General features: G+C 34.8%; 1 protein-coding gene across 1 annotated transcript in view; it reads right to left on the bottom strand.

Annotated features, from left to right (window-relative positions):
• The window catches only part of LOC106062642 (transient receptor potential cation channel subfamily M member 2-like), a 57875-nt gene that overhangs the window by 25298 nt on the left and 14877 nt on the right, over positions 1-17700 (bottom strand). Inside the window, exons 9-15 of the mRNA XM_056027600.1 lie at positions 12963-13033; positions 7489-7595; positions 5531-5662; positions 4814-4886; positions 1213-1292; positions 1011-1111; positions 556-778 (exon numbers count right to left, since the gene is read on the bottom strand). Of these exons, the coding sequence (XP_055883575.1) occupies positions 556-778; positions 1011-1111; positions 1213-1292; positions 4814-4886; positions 5531-5662; positions 7489-7595; positions 12963-13033 (787 nt within the window). The remainder of the gene's footprint in view (positions 1-555; positions 779-1010; positions 1112-1212; positions 1293-4813; positions 4887-5530; positions 5663-7488; positions 7596-12962; positions 13034-17700) is intronic.

Raw genomic sequence — 17700 nt, 5'->3', positions numbered from 1 at the left:
TTTTTTGTCGAAACATTTTTTGTTGAAACATTTTTTTGTCGAAACATTTTTTGTTGAAACATTTTTTGTTGAAACATTTTTTTGTCGAAACATTTTAAAACATTTTTTGTCGAAACATTTTTTGTCGAAACATTTTTTGTTGAAACATTTTTTTGTCGAAACATTTTAAAACATTTTTTGTCGAAACATTTTTTGTCGAAACATTTTTAAACATTTTTTGTCGAAACATTTTTTGTCAAAACATTTTTTTGTCGAAACATTTTTAAACATTTTTTGTCAAAACATTTTTTGTCGAAACATTTTTTATCCAAACATTTTTAAACATTTTTTGTCGAAACATTTTTTATCGAAACATTTTTTTGTCGAAACATTTAAAAACATTTTTTGTCGAAACATTTTCTTGTCGAAACATTTTTTGTCAAAACATTTTTTGTCGAAACATTTTTTTGTCGAAACATTTTCTTGTCGAAACATTTTTTGTCGAAACATTTTTTGTCGAAACATTTTGCCAAAACATGAAAACTGCATTGCACTTCTGTGTTAGGTTAAACTTACTTGTAATGACTTATGAGCATCCCCCAGATAAGTGCGCCAATGTACATCATTAATCATAACACAAGCCTCTTGTTGTAGAAACAGTTTGTTTTTAGTTTGTAAGGCAAGCGTAATACAGGATTCTTTCCAATTTTTAGATATATTTATCAGAAGTAACGACGTTCTGCTCCTGTGGCAGCCATAGCAGGATCTCAATACTGTAACAGCAATATCCTCGTAAATCCTGTAAACGTCAAACATTAATTAACGAGGCTATGACATTGTGACATTTTTATTTTAGTTGCGTTTTTATTTAAGAACTATTAATAATAAAGTGATAGTTTCAGGTGACCGAGCCTTGCTTGATTAGAAAATATTAGAAAAATGAGATATTATTAGAAAATATTAGAGAATATACAACTCAGAATATTTACATTACAAAATGAAAAATTTCCTAAATTACCAAGTGGACTTACTTCAAATATTTTTCATATTTATCTTTCTCAGTTTGAAACACAGCTTTTTTCTTTTTTCTTTTCAAAACATACTGCGCAAGTAATGCCGTCCCAATCAGATTCTTAATTAAAATATAGCATAAAGATATATACATAAAACCCAGTATATATATATATGTATACATGTTAAATGTTTAAAATAAAATATTTTCATTTAGCTTACATCCTGTTTTGTCCAGTAGTAAAGTGATGCATCAAATTTATTTTTCTCAATAGCGTCTATGAAAAGTATCATAAAACAGTCTGTAAAAAATAATTTGTAAATTTATCTGAATAGTCGGATAAAACCATTCTTCTGTACAACTTCCACAATTTTACTTACCAATATATGTTAAATATGCACAGTCTTACTTTTACCTGCAACCTAAATTCTAAGTAAATTAATCACTACAGCACATGCCCGGCCCAGACGTCCTGATGAGACATGGTATTGTTAATTGCAAGGACAATGGCAGACTATCGCTGGAGCTCAGCTCCGAATTTAAAAGATGTTGTGACATAATTTGGAGTTGTCTATTTTTGAGAAATTGTAAAGGCAAAAGTGATTCCCCTTTATTAGGTTATATAAGGGTATGCAAAGTGTGTTTTAGTTGTCACCTGCTCCTGAGTTACAATCTTGATCATTGGATCTGTATTGTAGTAACTCCAGTGGCGGACTGAAAGGGTTAATGTTTTTGCGGCCTACTGACATACACGACTCAGGCCAATCATACAGGTCAAGGGCTGTTGATAGACAAGGGACAGTACTGCTAGTACACGCAAGTATGACCCGTGTTGTAGTCATGTGACCGAGAGCCTTTACGGACGAGAGACAATGTGTGAGAAAGGACAGTAGAGTCCAGGACAGCAAGGCAGTAAGGACTGTGCAGTAACTTGTGAGTCCTCGAGAATGTAGCTGTACGAGCTAGAGAGACTTGTAGGGATTAGTTAGGCAGTTCTGTTAAGTACAAGAAAAGCATTTAAAGTTAGTGTAGCCAATTGTATTGTATTGGCGTTGATGTATTTGTCATTAAACCGCCGCGACATCGTTACTTGACGTTCTTGGTGTCAAAGTCTAGTGTTAGATTTGCTGTTGTGTTTAGCAGTGCTTACAGAAGGCCTTATAGAGAAAATCTTAACAGTATTTTGAACTGTATATATTTTTTCTATTAGTTATTGGTCTAGTGTCTTGGGGTAGTCGGGAGAAGTGTGCCCTGCTCTGGAGATCTTTTAGGGCTAATTATATCTTTAGTCATTATTGTATAAATTTTCATTAATTAGTAGATAAAGCCTCAAATGATTTACAGGCAGTATATTTATACCCTGATGTTATGCATCCTGGAGTATGTGGCGTTTTTTTCCAGCCTTGTATCTGAAAGATTCAGACTTGTTTTTGAATCATCAGATAGGCTTTCCTGAACGGATGACTATAAGTGTTTTTTTTCTGAAGGCTTATAGGTTTCCATAAATCTTATAGTCCATCAAGACCTTATTTTGGTTAAAAGTGGCTCTCTCGGCCTGAAACCTGAGATCATCGAGTGGTTAAAGGAGGGCGTATGTTAACCTGAAGCCTCTGACCTTAGAGGTTAGTTGTTGTTTTTTCTACACTGATTTGTGATTTTCCGAATGAGACATTATATTTCATTATTTAATTATATTTCATTATGGCATATGTATTTATTTGTAATATATAACTTTTGCGGGGCAAATTTATTTGACTCTGTTTGTAAATAAACAATTTAAATATGTTTGCCTGTGACTTTGTTAAGTCTTATGATATCGCATAAATAATTATATACCTACAGGTTTTGCTTAATAACCTAGGAAATATAAGTAGGGACAAAAGTACCACTGGACGAGCATGCCGGCAAACTATTAACACTGAATGGTTGTTCTTAATCACCTATTCTAGCTATTAGTCTCATGGGAGCTCGTCATTAACACTAAAGTCACACGGGGACTGTTTTTGACGATACATCTCAATAACTACTTTTAGCAATACCCGCTAATAGATTAAATTTGATATGTAATAAGGGGTGCTCTTTAGAAGCAACCTCATTCTATGAGTTTGAGTTTAGGCACATCGGCACAATTTAGGCCATGTAACAGGTGACAATGGCGCTGTAGACTATTACTAGTGAGCACACCAAAATTATGCCAAATGTCGACTGTTTTAAGACCTTATTTGTAACACGTTTTTATCAAAGCTTCAACAAAAAAGTAGTTTACGTTTTGGATATGAAACTAAATGTCAAAGGTTTGATCGGTGGATAGGACAAGTTTAGAGCCATGCTTGAGGTTGAGCTCAGAAAAGTACCATGAAATTAACCCAGATGCAAAATGGAACCAGCTAAAACTGACTCTTCAGGACGCAACGGACACGGCAGTATGCACAGAGACTGATTTGACGAGAACAGCACAGCTATCCAAGAGTTATTAATGTTAAAATGCTCTCATTATATTTCTGTTCACGTGAACCCAATAACATTGATAATATGTACAGAGATTTGTGTAATTTTTTTGTAGGTTTAGTTCGTGAATAAAAACAGAAATGATGGCTGGAGCTTTCAGAAAACTTACAAAGATATGCGGAGGATGGAGACACGCACTCTTTCTTTAAAGCACTCCGCTCTGGCTACTGCCGAACATAATAGGCTATGGCGGATTTAAGAAATGCCGGACAGCTAGTCCCGTTAGCCCCCAAAAAATAAAGGACTGGCCAATTGTACCGGTCGTCAGACCACTATAATTAGCACATTTTAACAAAGAAAGGGTTGTCTCGGCTCACTTTAGCTCAAATGTCACAAAAAAAAAAAAAAAACACAATGAAAATGGAACTCAAATATCCGTCTTATTGAGGTTGTAAAGGCAATCGGTTAAAACAAAAGACACAAAGCGTCTGGCCTTTTATCTATCTATCTATCTATCTATCTATCTATCTATCTATCTATCTATCTATCTATCTATCTATCTATCTATCTATCTAACTATCTATCTATCTATCTCTTATCTTATCTTATATGATACAGACGTTACTTCAAAAAGAAGATAATTACGTCCTATCTCTCTATCTATCCATCTATCTATCTATCTATCTATCTATCTATCTATCTATCTATCTATCTATCTATCTATCTATTATTTATCTATCTATCTATTTATCTATCTATCTATCTATCTATCTATCTATTTATGTATGTATGTATCTATCTATCTACATCTATCTATCTATATATCTATTTATCTATCTATATATCTATCTATCTATATATCTATCTATCTCTTATCTTATCTTATATGATACAGACGTTACTTCAAAAAGAAGATGATTACGTCCTATCTCTCTCTATCTATCCATCTATCTATCTATCTATCTATCTATCTATCTATCTATCTATCTATCTATCTATCTATCTATCTATCTATCTATCTATCTATCTCTCTCTCTCTCTCTCTATATATATATATATATATATATATATATATATATATATATATATATATATATATCCTTGCAGACAATAACAATAAAGATTATTATATTTATAATTATTATTTTTATTATTATCTCTCTATCTCTCTATCCATCTATCTATCTAAATCTAATATAATCTAGCTTAATCTTATATTGTCTTATTTTAATATCTGTCTGTCTATTTTCCTATTCTACTTCTCGATTTGCAAGTCTCTATGAATAGCCTTTAGTCGGTCCTATTATGTTTTTTGTCTTTCTGTCTCATTGTTTTCTAATCTAGCCTTCTATATGTCAGCAAGTGTATTTTTACCTAAGGACGATATATCCAGAAAATCTGTGTACTTTTTAAGGTTTTCATCTAGATTGTCAAGGTTTTTAGCAACCTGAGAAAGAAATATAGAAACAAAAGTATGTTTAAAACGTGTTTTATATCTTCGAAATTGAATCATGGGAGATAGGGCCACAAAAAAATTATATTCAAATGAACTCATAAAATAGGAAATGTCTATGTATTAGAGAAAGAGACGATAAAATGCTATAGTTTGGTACATATTATAACTCCCCTATAACTTAATTGAGTGAACATTTTTTAAAGGGTTAGATTTTATGTTAGGAAATTTGTTCAACTCATAGCTTTATTTCTGGAAATAAACTTATTTAATACTAAGAACTTCTTAATTTTAAATTGCTTACGTATTTAAAAAATCGCTTGAGTCTCTAAGGCGTGATTACAAGCCTGAGCAAAACGAACACAAATGACCCAGTGAGTACAAAGACGTTATGCGGTGGCGTAGCAAGGGTATATGATGCCCCCCTGCGGCTCACCCCACCCGCACATTACCAGCCACTAATCTTGCTTATTAAAGTCACTCATTAGATATCGAATTCGTTTAAAATTCTGATGAGACATGAAGATTAATTAAAGATTTATCCTCATATTATTGGTCATATTAACAATAAAAAGTAAAATATGGTAGTCAAGCATCATTTAATTAAATTTGTAGGAGAATATACAACGTGCCCATACCATTAATAAATTTTTTTTTACAGTTGAAAAAGATTCGTAACGATTCAGCAGTTGCTCTAGGAAGTCTGTTTTGAAGTCTGTCACAATTACTTGTAAAACTTGTTTCAGGCTTTCTTCCATCCATTGTAATTTCTAAATAAGATTATATTTAACAGAAACGAATTTAAATGAAACAATGTATTGTATAAGAAACATACACAACTTTGAATTAAAGGTTACTTGATGAAAATAGCGTGTAAAATTGTTTCACTATCGATATCAGAAATTAATAAATGTAATGTCGCGATTAGGAATTAGTTATTTTTTTTTTTAGAAAAGGAACATTTTGACTTAGAGACAATGACGAGACTAGTGAAAACAAGACTATGATTTTAGAAAGAATAGCGAAATGTATACAGACTACTTTTAAAGGCTTTAGAGAAAAGTAGTTTTATGAATGTAAAGATTTAGCCTTACGACGGTTCACTTCGTTATTATTAAACGTCTTGTTCAACATTCACTATCAGCGTAGACTTCTGAAACTGTCAGGTAGAGTTGAGCCTTCGGCTCTTGGAACTCTAGGCCAGCAAAAGTGAACAAGAGCTCCCTCTCACCGACCTGTATGAGAACAGTGTACACTGTTCTGTCTAGCGGGTGGGTCAGACTCGCGGCAAGAGACCGCGTACACTAAGACCCCCGCCATTTTCCTTTTCTATACCAGGCGAACCGTGCGGGACACGCCGTTTATGTAACGGCCCCTTGAGAAACAGCACCTGGATTGTGACAAGGTTGTGGGAGCTTTTTTACAACTCCGCACAGTGCAATGAGGATGCTCTCGCACCCTCTTAGGCACCCCCACGGGAGTCTTGTTTTGCTACCCTTTAGCCTAATCGTTTCCTCCTACGATCGTTTCCACCCGGGCGCCACTATGAGGCAGGGTAGCATGACCGGGTCAGCGTAGACTAACTTCTAGTGTTTTCCTTTCGCCTGTGTTATTTCGCTATAGGATAGTTACCCCCCTTTGACTTATCTGGATTAGACGCAGCGCCTAAGCGTCTAACATAAAGGAACAAAAAAAAAAAAGTCGGTCCTACAGATTGGGGGGTCATATGCGAAACGGATTTTGGGGGGCCCATTCTGGGATGTGATAAGGATATTAAGTGAAAATTAAGATTTTATATTAGAAAATAAATTCGTCTTTGCATTTTATTTATACTTTACTAAGTACAAAATTACTGTCAAATTAAATTTACGAGCCATCCACAGTAGATAGTTTTACAACAAAAAGTCTATGAGAATTATGAACTGATATTTAGATTTACCATAGAATAGCAAAATATCGCTTTTTCTTTTTATTCCAAGAGGTCGAGATAGATTTAGATCTATATTTGTATGCCATGATTATTAAAGTAAATTAAGTATTTGAACTTCTTTTTTTTTTTTGGTTAAAATTTGCCTTATTATTAGATTTTTATTAAACAAAAACCGACAATGTTTTTTTTAAATCGCAAGTAGGAATGACAGCCCTAAATTGCAATTTTGTCTGTTTTTTTTTAAGGAGAATTTAATAATTTCAAGAGATTTTCATGACTTTTCGTATATTTTGCAATTTCTGGAGAATTCCAGGAACCCTTTAATAATAAGTTAAAATGGTTTTATTTAATAATTTACATCTAGTATTTGCGCGGGGCCTATGAAAGTGAGTGGGCCCACTTCGGCCGCATAGGTTGCAGTGGCCTAAGACCGGTCCTGCCAAAAATTAAGAGAGTACGCTGACTGGTGAGTTTTGAAAGCGTGAAACAATAAATAATTAGTTACTCAAACGTTTTAGACTTAGGTATGGCTCCACTAGTAGAATTGTCTTCTACATATTACGCGATTTTCAGCCATATGCAAAATGTGCGATCAATGTGTAAGCTTTAGTTTTTAATGAGATACTCAAAAAAAAAAAAAAATCAAAACAGCAGATATTTACTTACAAACTTTTCAGCTTTTGCATTCAAACTTTTATTCACATGGGTCAGTGCTAGGCCCAGGTAAAAAGCTTCTATTTCATTAGGCTGAATGTTATAATGTTTTATTGCTCCTGAAGTTAATGAAAGAGATTATAACATAAGTGAACAGTTTTCAACATATAAGACTTCCAAATGGACAGATAATTTCTATCTGTGTTACCATATTATTCAGGGGCGGACTGAGTGTCAAAATCGGCCCGGGCATTTCCATTCAATCGGGCCCATAAATTACTTACCATGTGATGGGCATCCAAATATAGGCCTACCTGTCCTCAAAATCATTATGTTAAGTTTTAGTGTCGATAATTGTGAGCTCCGTATTTGAAAAAGGGCCTTATGTTGCTTTTTAATTGCCCAAGGTGAAACCCACTACTAGTAGCGCTGTCTACGGATGTAGGCTATTACTTTATCTTGGAAAGTTTACTAGAACAAATTAGTATTACACTGTAGAGTGATTTCTTTTAAATACGATTCTCAGATGTCCGCTTTTTTAAAAGAGAATATTATAAAACCTTTATCAATTTAATACTTAGTGGCATCCATGCGGACCTTTCGGTGGCCCAACCTGCCCATTTGGGTACCGGCCCACCGGGCATTTGCCCAAAAGCCCATATAGCCATTCTGTCCCCGGAATCTGAACTCTATAATTAAAATGTACTATAGCTTCATTTATGTTACAGATTTATCGTTTTTGAAGTGGTATGGCAAGATTAAGAATGTGTAATTTGTTTCGTAAATATAGAAACAAAACTAAGCTTATCTAAAGAAGAACAACTCCGTCCCTACAACTATATCTACCAATAAGGTACACGTTATTTCCCTTGTTCTATTTTGAACAAAATAATTAATTGCCACTTTGCTAATTTTTTTTTTGGTTCTTGTTTATTGATCAACTTTTATATATTTTATTATTGAGCTTTGAAAGAAGATATTTATCTGATACAGTTTTATTTCTGTACATACATATTATTGTGATTCCAAGTTTTGAATTAAATTTCTGTATTTGGGAAGCGTGGCCGAGAGGCCAAATGCGCTTGAACTTGGCTTGGCTACCTAGAAGGGGGCTCGAGGTTCGACACCCGACTCGGGCAGAGTTGTGTTTACTGAGCGCCTAAAGGCAGCACGGAAAACCAACTCCTAGATACCCCCTCCCCCCCCCCCCACCGGTCCACAAATGAGATTGGACGAAAAGCACTCTGAGCATGCTGTAAGAATGAAAGTAGCGCTATATAAAAGCTAAATATATATATATTGTTAGACACCTTATTTATATAGATTAGTTATTTAGCGACGCACCAAAGAAGACGCATATTGAACGGGACTAGTGACGTTTGGGATATGTTGGGTTAGAGACCGGAAAATCAGTTAGAATACTCCAGGGTAACGACGTGTTTAGTGGCCTTTTATTAGAATAAATCTATGTGAAGTTGTTCATCAGTGTTGACTACATCTCTTCACTAGTTAAAACCAATGTTTCTATGTTTGTCTGGCTTGTTGATCAACTACACGGAATACACCCGAACAATTATACACAAACGCTTGCAGAGTAATTGGTTGATATTCAACAGTCATCCATAGTTGACCTCAAGACAGTCTGAACAAGCAACAATATATATATATATTTGAATTAAAAAGGATCTCTAAGATCTATTTAGATCGAGAGATACATTTACAGAATCCCCGTCATGTCATAGTAATATCTCGTAACATCTCAACACTGTCAACAAAAAAAGACCAGTGACACTATGTTATGACACATGTTATAGAGGGATAAAACAGGAGAAAGGAAGGTCTATAATGATAGGTGAATGGTCTTTCTTTTCATGCCCAATAAGAAAATCTTACCCTTCCCTATGCGGTATGGGCCTCGTTAAATGATTAGGTATTCATTCTATTTGGTAGTAACTAAATGATAATTATTTTAAATGTAGATATGTTCAGCTACGAGAGCAGGGTGCCAGGACATCCGCTCTGTTGTCAGTAGCAGACGCCTTGGATGGCTTGGCCACGTTCGTAGAATGCTAGAATGCCAGCAGGTCGACTTCCACAAGACATTCTCTATGGCGATCTAAAAGAAGGCAGGAGAGCCGATGGTCGCCCACTTTTGCGGTATACGGATGTATGCAAACGCGACATGAAGCTCTTCAAAATCGGCACTAGCAGCTGGGAAAAAGTAGCACTGGATAGATCCACATAAAGGAAGAGTCTCGGATTGTAGATGCCGAAAAGCAGAAAGAAGGGTGAAAATGAAACGGCGCCTGGTGATTGCATATGCCCAAACTGCGACCACAGCTGTGTATTAAGGATTGGCCTCTTTAGTCACAAAAGAAGTTGCAAAGGGGAAAGATTATTCCACTAGACGTAAAATTCCAAAGATAGATATAATCTGCTTGATCTACATGTTTCAAATTTTACTTCTAATTTGTTTGTGCCTTAGCTTAAATCATAGCTTTCGACAACTAAGTCAGACTAGTGCGCTCCCTGGTCAAGGCTTGCAAAGACTATCTTTCATTAAACAGTAACAGGAAAAAAATAAGCTGAGAAAGTAATGGAAATACAATATAAACAAATAGACGGGCCAGCCAATGAAAGAGGCTCTAGCCAAGACAAGAGACAGAGAGAAATGTAGAAAAACGGTCAATAAATCTTGTGTTTTGCGAAACTGTCCAACAGACAAAAGAATTGGTAACATTAGAAGTAAAGGCTATGTTTTGTTACACAGGACGGCAGGGAATCGCGGGGAAAAATGCTAAAAGCTTGTTCCATCGAAACCATCATTCTTCAGTGCACAGATCATTTACAAAATTATCAGCCAGACATCATTTTATAATATATAAAAACTTAAAAAAAAACACAATGTTACAAAGACAGTTTGTGTTAAAACACAAACTCTAAATCGGCCCCCGAAGTGGTCTACCTAGGATTCGAACACTGGACTTCTGGTTCCAAGTGCTTTACCACTCAGCCACAGCATCTCCGTTATATTCACTTATTGTACACGTATATTTAAAAAAAAATATTATTAACCTTATGCATACATTCAAAATTAATAACATGTTAATAAAGAGGGACTAAAAAAGATTTATTCTTCTTACAAAATGAGACACAATGGTAACACACAAAAAAATTCTTGACCTATTTTAGTTAGGTAGTGAGCTAGCTAGAAATGACTTGAAAGACTTGCAGTGGGTCTACTTGGACCAGAAATTCCCCTCGCAAAATATAAATTAATATCTCCATTGTCATTTGTCATACAAACTAGAAATAGATCTAGCTAGCAGTGGCGTCACTAGGAGGGTGCTTGGGGTGCGGTCCGCACCGGACGACACCCGTAAGGGGGGGTGACACCCAAGTAAAAAAAAAATGCACTTTGTGAATATCTGACAATTAATAAAAACCTTTGGAACATGTTATTCGCAATTAATAAATAGATCCATATTGCTTTTTATTTTCATTTGGACTAAACATATTTTAAATGTTTAATGAAATTATTTCAAAAGGTTAAAAATGCGATATCATACTTAATCTATCAAGAAAAACGTGAAACCTTACTTTCAGATGTTTACCAGCTGCATGTATGTCTATGAACAAAGCTTTGATTTTTTAAAAAATGTTTTAATCGAATCTATTGAATTTGTAGCAAGCACCGTATTATCAGGATGCCAAACCATAGTCACTGTTTAACCTAAGACGACATTCTTCAGGCATAAAATATTGATGAAATCTCACATATCATTAATGTAAATCTTGTAGAATTGAAAAGTGAATTAGTGGCCATTGAGATTGTTGAATAAAACAATGTTATTTCATTTTTTTCTGTTAAGGAAGCTGTAGCCAAGATGAAGGAAATATTACAATGTGTCAGTCAAATGTTATACTTGAATATTTTAGGGGATTTTTTTTTCTTGGCTAGTGCCATGAATGGTTCTGATGCTTCCTAATTGGGAAGACTTTGTCACTTAATAGCAAAAAGCTGTATTCTTTCGTTGTCGACTACTTTCAACTAATTGTATTGAAATGAAATAGAATTTTGTAACTTAATTTAATGTGTGGTTGAGATTAAGTCCGCTCTTGGAATATTAAACGTCGTGTGAAGAATTCCTCTGGATTGAAAAAGAAAAAAACTACATCCGGCTACAAATACAATTGACTAGGAATTTAATTTGATTTGATTGATGTCAAGAAGAAAAACAATGAAAGGATATATTGCACGGACTCTTTCTATAAAAGCGGAAAATTTGACATATGTGACTATACTAACAACGAGTCTTTATTGAATAAAGAATTTCCATGAGATGATACAAATGTTATGTAGACATATCTGAAAGTACATCTGTAATGTAATTTTTTTTATATGTTTAAGCAGACGTATCAAAAGATAGTAGAAACAGAGAGACTGTTAGCACCTTTGTATTTTGTTTGACAACACACCTGACATAGCACTCCTAACATAGCACTCCTAACATAGCACTCCTAACATAGCACTCCTAACATAACACTCCTAACATAGCACTCCTAACATAACACTCCTAACATAACACTCCTAACATAACACTCCTAACATAGCACTCCTAACATAGCACTCCTAACATAACACTCCTAACATAGCACTCCTAACATAACACTCCTAACATAGCACTCCTAACATAACACTCCTAACATAGCACTCCTAACATAACACTCCTAACATAGCACTCCTAACATAGCACTCCTAACATAACACTCCTAACATAGCACTCCTAACATAACACTCCTAACATAACACACCTAACATAACACTCCTAACATAGCACTCCTAACATAACACTCATAACATAGCACTCCTAACATAGCACTCCTAACATAACACTCCTAATATAACACACACTGATCAGATTCAGAAGTTAGGGTTGAGCTTGAAATTATATTGCAATAAAATCACAAATATTTTACATAAAATTCCTACTTTTTCAAAAAAAAACCAATTGTAACAAAATAAATCACATATTGCAACAATCGTTTTCAGAGATTTGCAAAAGAGAAACGCATCTTTGAACTAGGAATCATTTTTGGTAAAGCTCGTATGCTTCTGTCAAAATGAAGTTTCAGATATTCCAGTTTTATAGAACTCGTAAAACAAAATTGGCAATATATTTTATTTTCATAACGTTTTTTTTGATCGAGATACATGTTCATCAGTTGTTCCATGTTAAAAAGTGTATTACCTTCAATAACATTGATTTTAAAACGAAGGCGAGACAATCAAAATATAAACTGAATGCATTTTAAATACCTCATGATACATGCAAATTTCAGCAAGGCACATTATCCAAGTTTGCCTTAATTAGACTTTGTTTTTAAATGTACAGTTCTGAATGATTAGCCCTTTCCAAGTACATAAACTATAAAATTATGAAATATTTTACTATGTTAATGTTGAAAACATTGTATAACCTTACCTTCATAGATATGTTTTCTTAGAATGTCCAATTTACAAGTTTCTAATTTCAAAGCAGGATAAAGACTTTTCCTAAATATATAGAAACAAGACGATGAACATTAAAATAATTCAGGCTTATTTGGCTATAACAAACTAGAAGTAGATCTACAATATTCGCATCTTAACTCCAATATTTTTTTTTACAATAAATAAGAAGTGAGTGTAAAAGATTTAAATGACCAAAAAAAAAATTCTGTACCTATTTCCCGAAGATAAATCCTTTGTCTTATAGAGTTATATTTAAACGTTTTTATTAGTTGCGCTTATGTATATACAATATATATATATATATATATATATATGTTTGTGTGTGTGTGTTTGTGTATGTTAGGTATATATAAGTATATAATAACTTAAGTGGGACAGATATTTGTATGAGGTTTCAGGACGTTTCCACGAATTTACAAGTTGAATAGTGGAATAGCAAAATTGTAGCTAAAAGTAAGGATTACATTATTCTTTGTCTAGAATTTAGATATAGGCTTAATCTCTTTACATACTTTATTCTTTGTCTACAATTTAGATATAGGCTTAATCTCTTTACATACTTTATTCTTTGTATAGAATTTAGATATAGGCTTAATCTCTTTACATATTTTATTCTTTGTTTAGAATTTAGATATAGGCTTAATCTCTTTACATACTTTATTCTTTGTATAGAATTTAGATATAGGCTTAATCTATTTACATCTATGTATACTAGATTTATAACTCAGTATAGTCTTTACTCTATACTTGTAGAGTTAATGTGATAAAGATTTAAATTATATAATTATGAATTTTACAACTAGATCTCTAGATATTGCAACTATTAGATCTAAATGTAGATCTAAAAAAAATATTTAATAAGAAAGGTATTAGAGCTAGATTTAAAAAAAAAATAATAAAGAGAAAGGAATGGAGAAAGACGGTCGACAAATAATATGTGGTGCCCCAACGGCTCAACAGATTAAGGTACAGGTGAAGGTGGGTAGGGTATTACGTCTAGAGTAACTTGGCAATTGTTGTCGTCAGACAATTAGTACAATCGGTACTTTATACTCTTATGTCATAGGTACTATTTACCCCAAGTGGGCAGCGCACATAACGGTACATTTCGTCGACAGGCCGTAAATTAAATTGTCCAAAGGCATTATTTCTAAGACGTAATATTGTTAACAATACAATTGCTATTGGAAATGATAGGTATCACCATGAGTTAATACTTCCATCATGAGCGAAAATTGCATGAATATAAACATGAAAAAATAAAAAATATAAATACTTGAAAAAAAAAACGTATCTAAGGCACTAGCGGATCCAGAACTTTGGAGTGGGGGGGGCGATTTTTTTCCAAACCCTAACCCTAACGCCCAATAAACCCTAACCCTATGCATAAACGTGTGTACAGAACACACACACACATACACATATATATATATATATATATATATATGAGAATTTTAAAAAGCAGCATTTCTCAACCTTCGGCGAAAAAGTGGGACAACGCTATAAGGTTCCCTAGTGGGGTTTGGGGCAAAGCCCCGACGACAAAAGCGTTTTCTTGCATTCTTCACTGCAGAAACGCATTCTCCTGACATCTACAGCTCATCATTCATCAATGAAGTTCGGGGCGAAGCCCCGACGACAAAAGCATTTTCTTGTATTCTCCTGACATCTAAAGCTTATTATTCATCAATGGAGTTCGGGGCGAAGCCCCGACGCCAAAAGCGTTTTCTTGCATTCTTCACTACAGAAACGCATTCTCCTGACATCTACAGCTCATCATCCATTAATGAAGTTCGGGGCGAAGCCCCACCGACAAAAGCATTTTCTTCTATTCTTCACTACAGAAACGCATTCTCCGGACATCTACAGCTTATTATTCATCAATGAAGTTCGGGACGAAGCCCCGACGCTAAAAGCATTTTCTTGTATTCTTTACTGCAGAAACGCATTCTCCTGACATCTACGCTTATTATTCATCAATGGAGTTCGGGGCGAAGCCCCGACGCCAAAAGCGTTTTCTTGCATTCTTCACTGCAGAAATGCATTTTCCTGACATCTACAGCTCATTATTCATCAATGGAGTTCGGGGCGAAGCCCGAAAGGACAAAAGCGTTTTCTTGCATTCTTCACTGCAGAAACGCATTTTCCTGACATCTACAGCTCATAATTCATCAATGGAGATCGGGGCGAAGCCCGAAAGGACAAAAGCGTTTTCTTGCATTCTTCACTGCAGAAACGCATTTTCCTGACATCTACAGCTCATAATTCATCAATGGAGATCGGGGCGAAGCCCCGACGCCAAAAGCGTTTTATGGCATTTTTCACTGCAGAAACGCATTCTCCTGACCTAAAGCTCATTATTCATACTATTAAAAAAAAAAGGACCTTTTGAATAATATTGTACTTAAAAGATATTCTAATATGAATTTATAGGCTCTTAATACATTGCAAATAAAACCGATTTGTTCCTTGAAAAGATAAGATACCCCACATATTTAGATTTTGGCTTTGAGGATCGCCGCCGAAAAAAAATTATTCGATAAATAATATTCAAAAACGTTGTGGTATAAGTTATGAGTTATAGTCCCAAATTTATTTAACTAGAAAAATATCCGATTGAGTAAAGGTTTGGAAAAGGTGACTATAAATGTATTATATTCGGTTTAGAACTCATCTCAATCATGATTCTTATAGTGAAAAATTTCATTTGAATTCTAACTTTTCCAATGCAAAGTCTTTCTTAAAATAATTATAATAACTTCATGTGAAATTACATAAACTCTGGAAATGGGAGGGGCTGTAGAATGAAAACGATTAATCCTCGCTCCTTTAATAATTTCTGCTAAAGATTGCATTTGGCATTAAAGAATACAAAAAAAATAGGGCGACTCGATAAAAGAATTTAATTTATAGTATATATAAATTATATTAGTGTGTGATTTTTTACATTTTGTAATTTCTAAACTATAATACTAAAAGAAAAAGTATTGGTTTTTCCGATGGTGGAAATGCAATTGCATATATCGCCCTTCCCACCTGGTACAACCTTTTTTCATTTAAACTTACTAATGATAAAATTTGAGATTAGAGTATGGTACGACATAATATACAATGGGTTCACATATCAATACGTAGTTTATATTATATAGATATTCAACTAATTTTGTTCACAAACTATGATTCTCCATAAAAATAGGACCGCCCCCCCCACTCAGAGGGCTAGAGCGGGAAGGGCAGTACATGCAATCGCCCTCCCCCCAACCCACCGAATCGACCAAGATACCAGAAAGGGAGCGACATAATATAAAATTTATAGATTAATTCAACTAATTTTGTTCACAAACTATGATTTCTCCATAAAAGTAGGACCGCCCCCCCCCACACTCAAATGGTTTAGGTGGGAAGGGCAGTAGAGGTATTCGCCCCCCCCCACCCCCAAACGGTAAACAGGGAACGACATAATATAAAAATCGGTTAAAATATCAATAACAAGTTTTAATCATATAGATATTTAATTGAATTTGTTAGCAAGCTGTGATTTCTACAAATAAATTGGACCGCCCCCCCCACTCGAAAGTGTATAGGGGGGGGGTGATACCATTGCCCCCTCCCGACCCCACCAAATCGGTCAACATACTAGAGGAGGGGGCGAAATGATAAAAAAATAGGTTGAAATATAAATAATTAGTATATATTATTAACATAAGTAATAAATTTGTATACAAATTGTGTGAATTCTATACTAAAATTCGTCCGCCCCCCCTTTCCGAAGGGGGGGGGGGTCGGCCGAGTGGGGGGGGCGATCGCCCCTACCGCCCCCCCCCTGGATCCGCCAGTGATCTAAGGGGTACAACTCCACCCTTACAACGTTATCCATCAATAATTTAGAATTTATTTCCCCCTTTTCTGTATCAAACAAAATAATTATTTAAAAATAATTAAAAAAAAAAATATTTATGTCTTGTTAGGTATAGGAAAGGCAGGGAGCGTTTTCCAAAGGCTGCAACCTATTTGGACTAGCCAAGCCATTGGACTCGAGGCAAAAATACACCTTCTCAACACAATCGTCATTCCAACTGCTACATATGCATGTGAGACATGGAAGTCATCTGTCAAAATTGAGAAAAGACTAAATGTGGAAGTCAGTTACACAGATCGGGTCTCAAACAAGGAAATCCTATGCCGAACTGGGAGTCGAACACTTAGTGAGGTTGTGACAGAGCGTCGCATGAGGTTTGCGGGACATGTTCTACGTCAAAATGAATTACGCACACCAAGAGTTGCGATAACATGGAAGCCAATACGAGGAAAGCGCAAACAGGGACGTCCTCGTATTACTTGGCGACACACCTTCATGGAGGACCTCAGAACAGTGGACACCAGGTGGGAGGAGGTTTCAGACATTGCCAATGACAGATGTTTATGGAGACAGCTTGCCGACCAATGCGCCGAACGGCGCGGGAGGACCTAAGTCTAAGTAAGTAAGTTAAAATAAATAATTGTTTAAAGTATCAACTTGATCGGAGGTAATGCGTATAGTAGAAAAAATGTTAGCAATTATTTAAAGGTGCTAAACCATATAATTTTAGCCATTCCTATACATGCTGAAGGATTAATTTTCCCTTGTTTTGTATCAAACAAAATAATTAATTACTAGTGATTAATTGTCTATGACGTTGTTGTTGCTTTTTTTTTAACTGATTCATGTC

The sequence above is a fragment of the Biomphalaria glabrata genome, chromosome 4, assembly GCF_947242115.1.
Source record: "Biomphalaria glabrata chromosome 4, xgBioGlab47.1, whole genome shotgun sequence".
Classification (NCBI taxonomy): domain Eukaryota; kingdom Metazoa; phylum Mollusca; class Gastropoda; family Planorbidae; genus Biomphalaria; species Biomphalaria glabrata.
The sequence above is the reverse complement of the archived record's forward strand: the minus strand, read 5'-3'. Positions and strand labels throughout refer to the sequence as shown.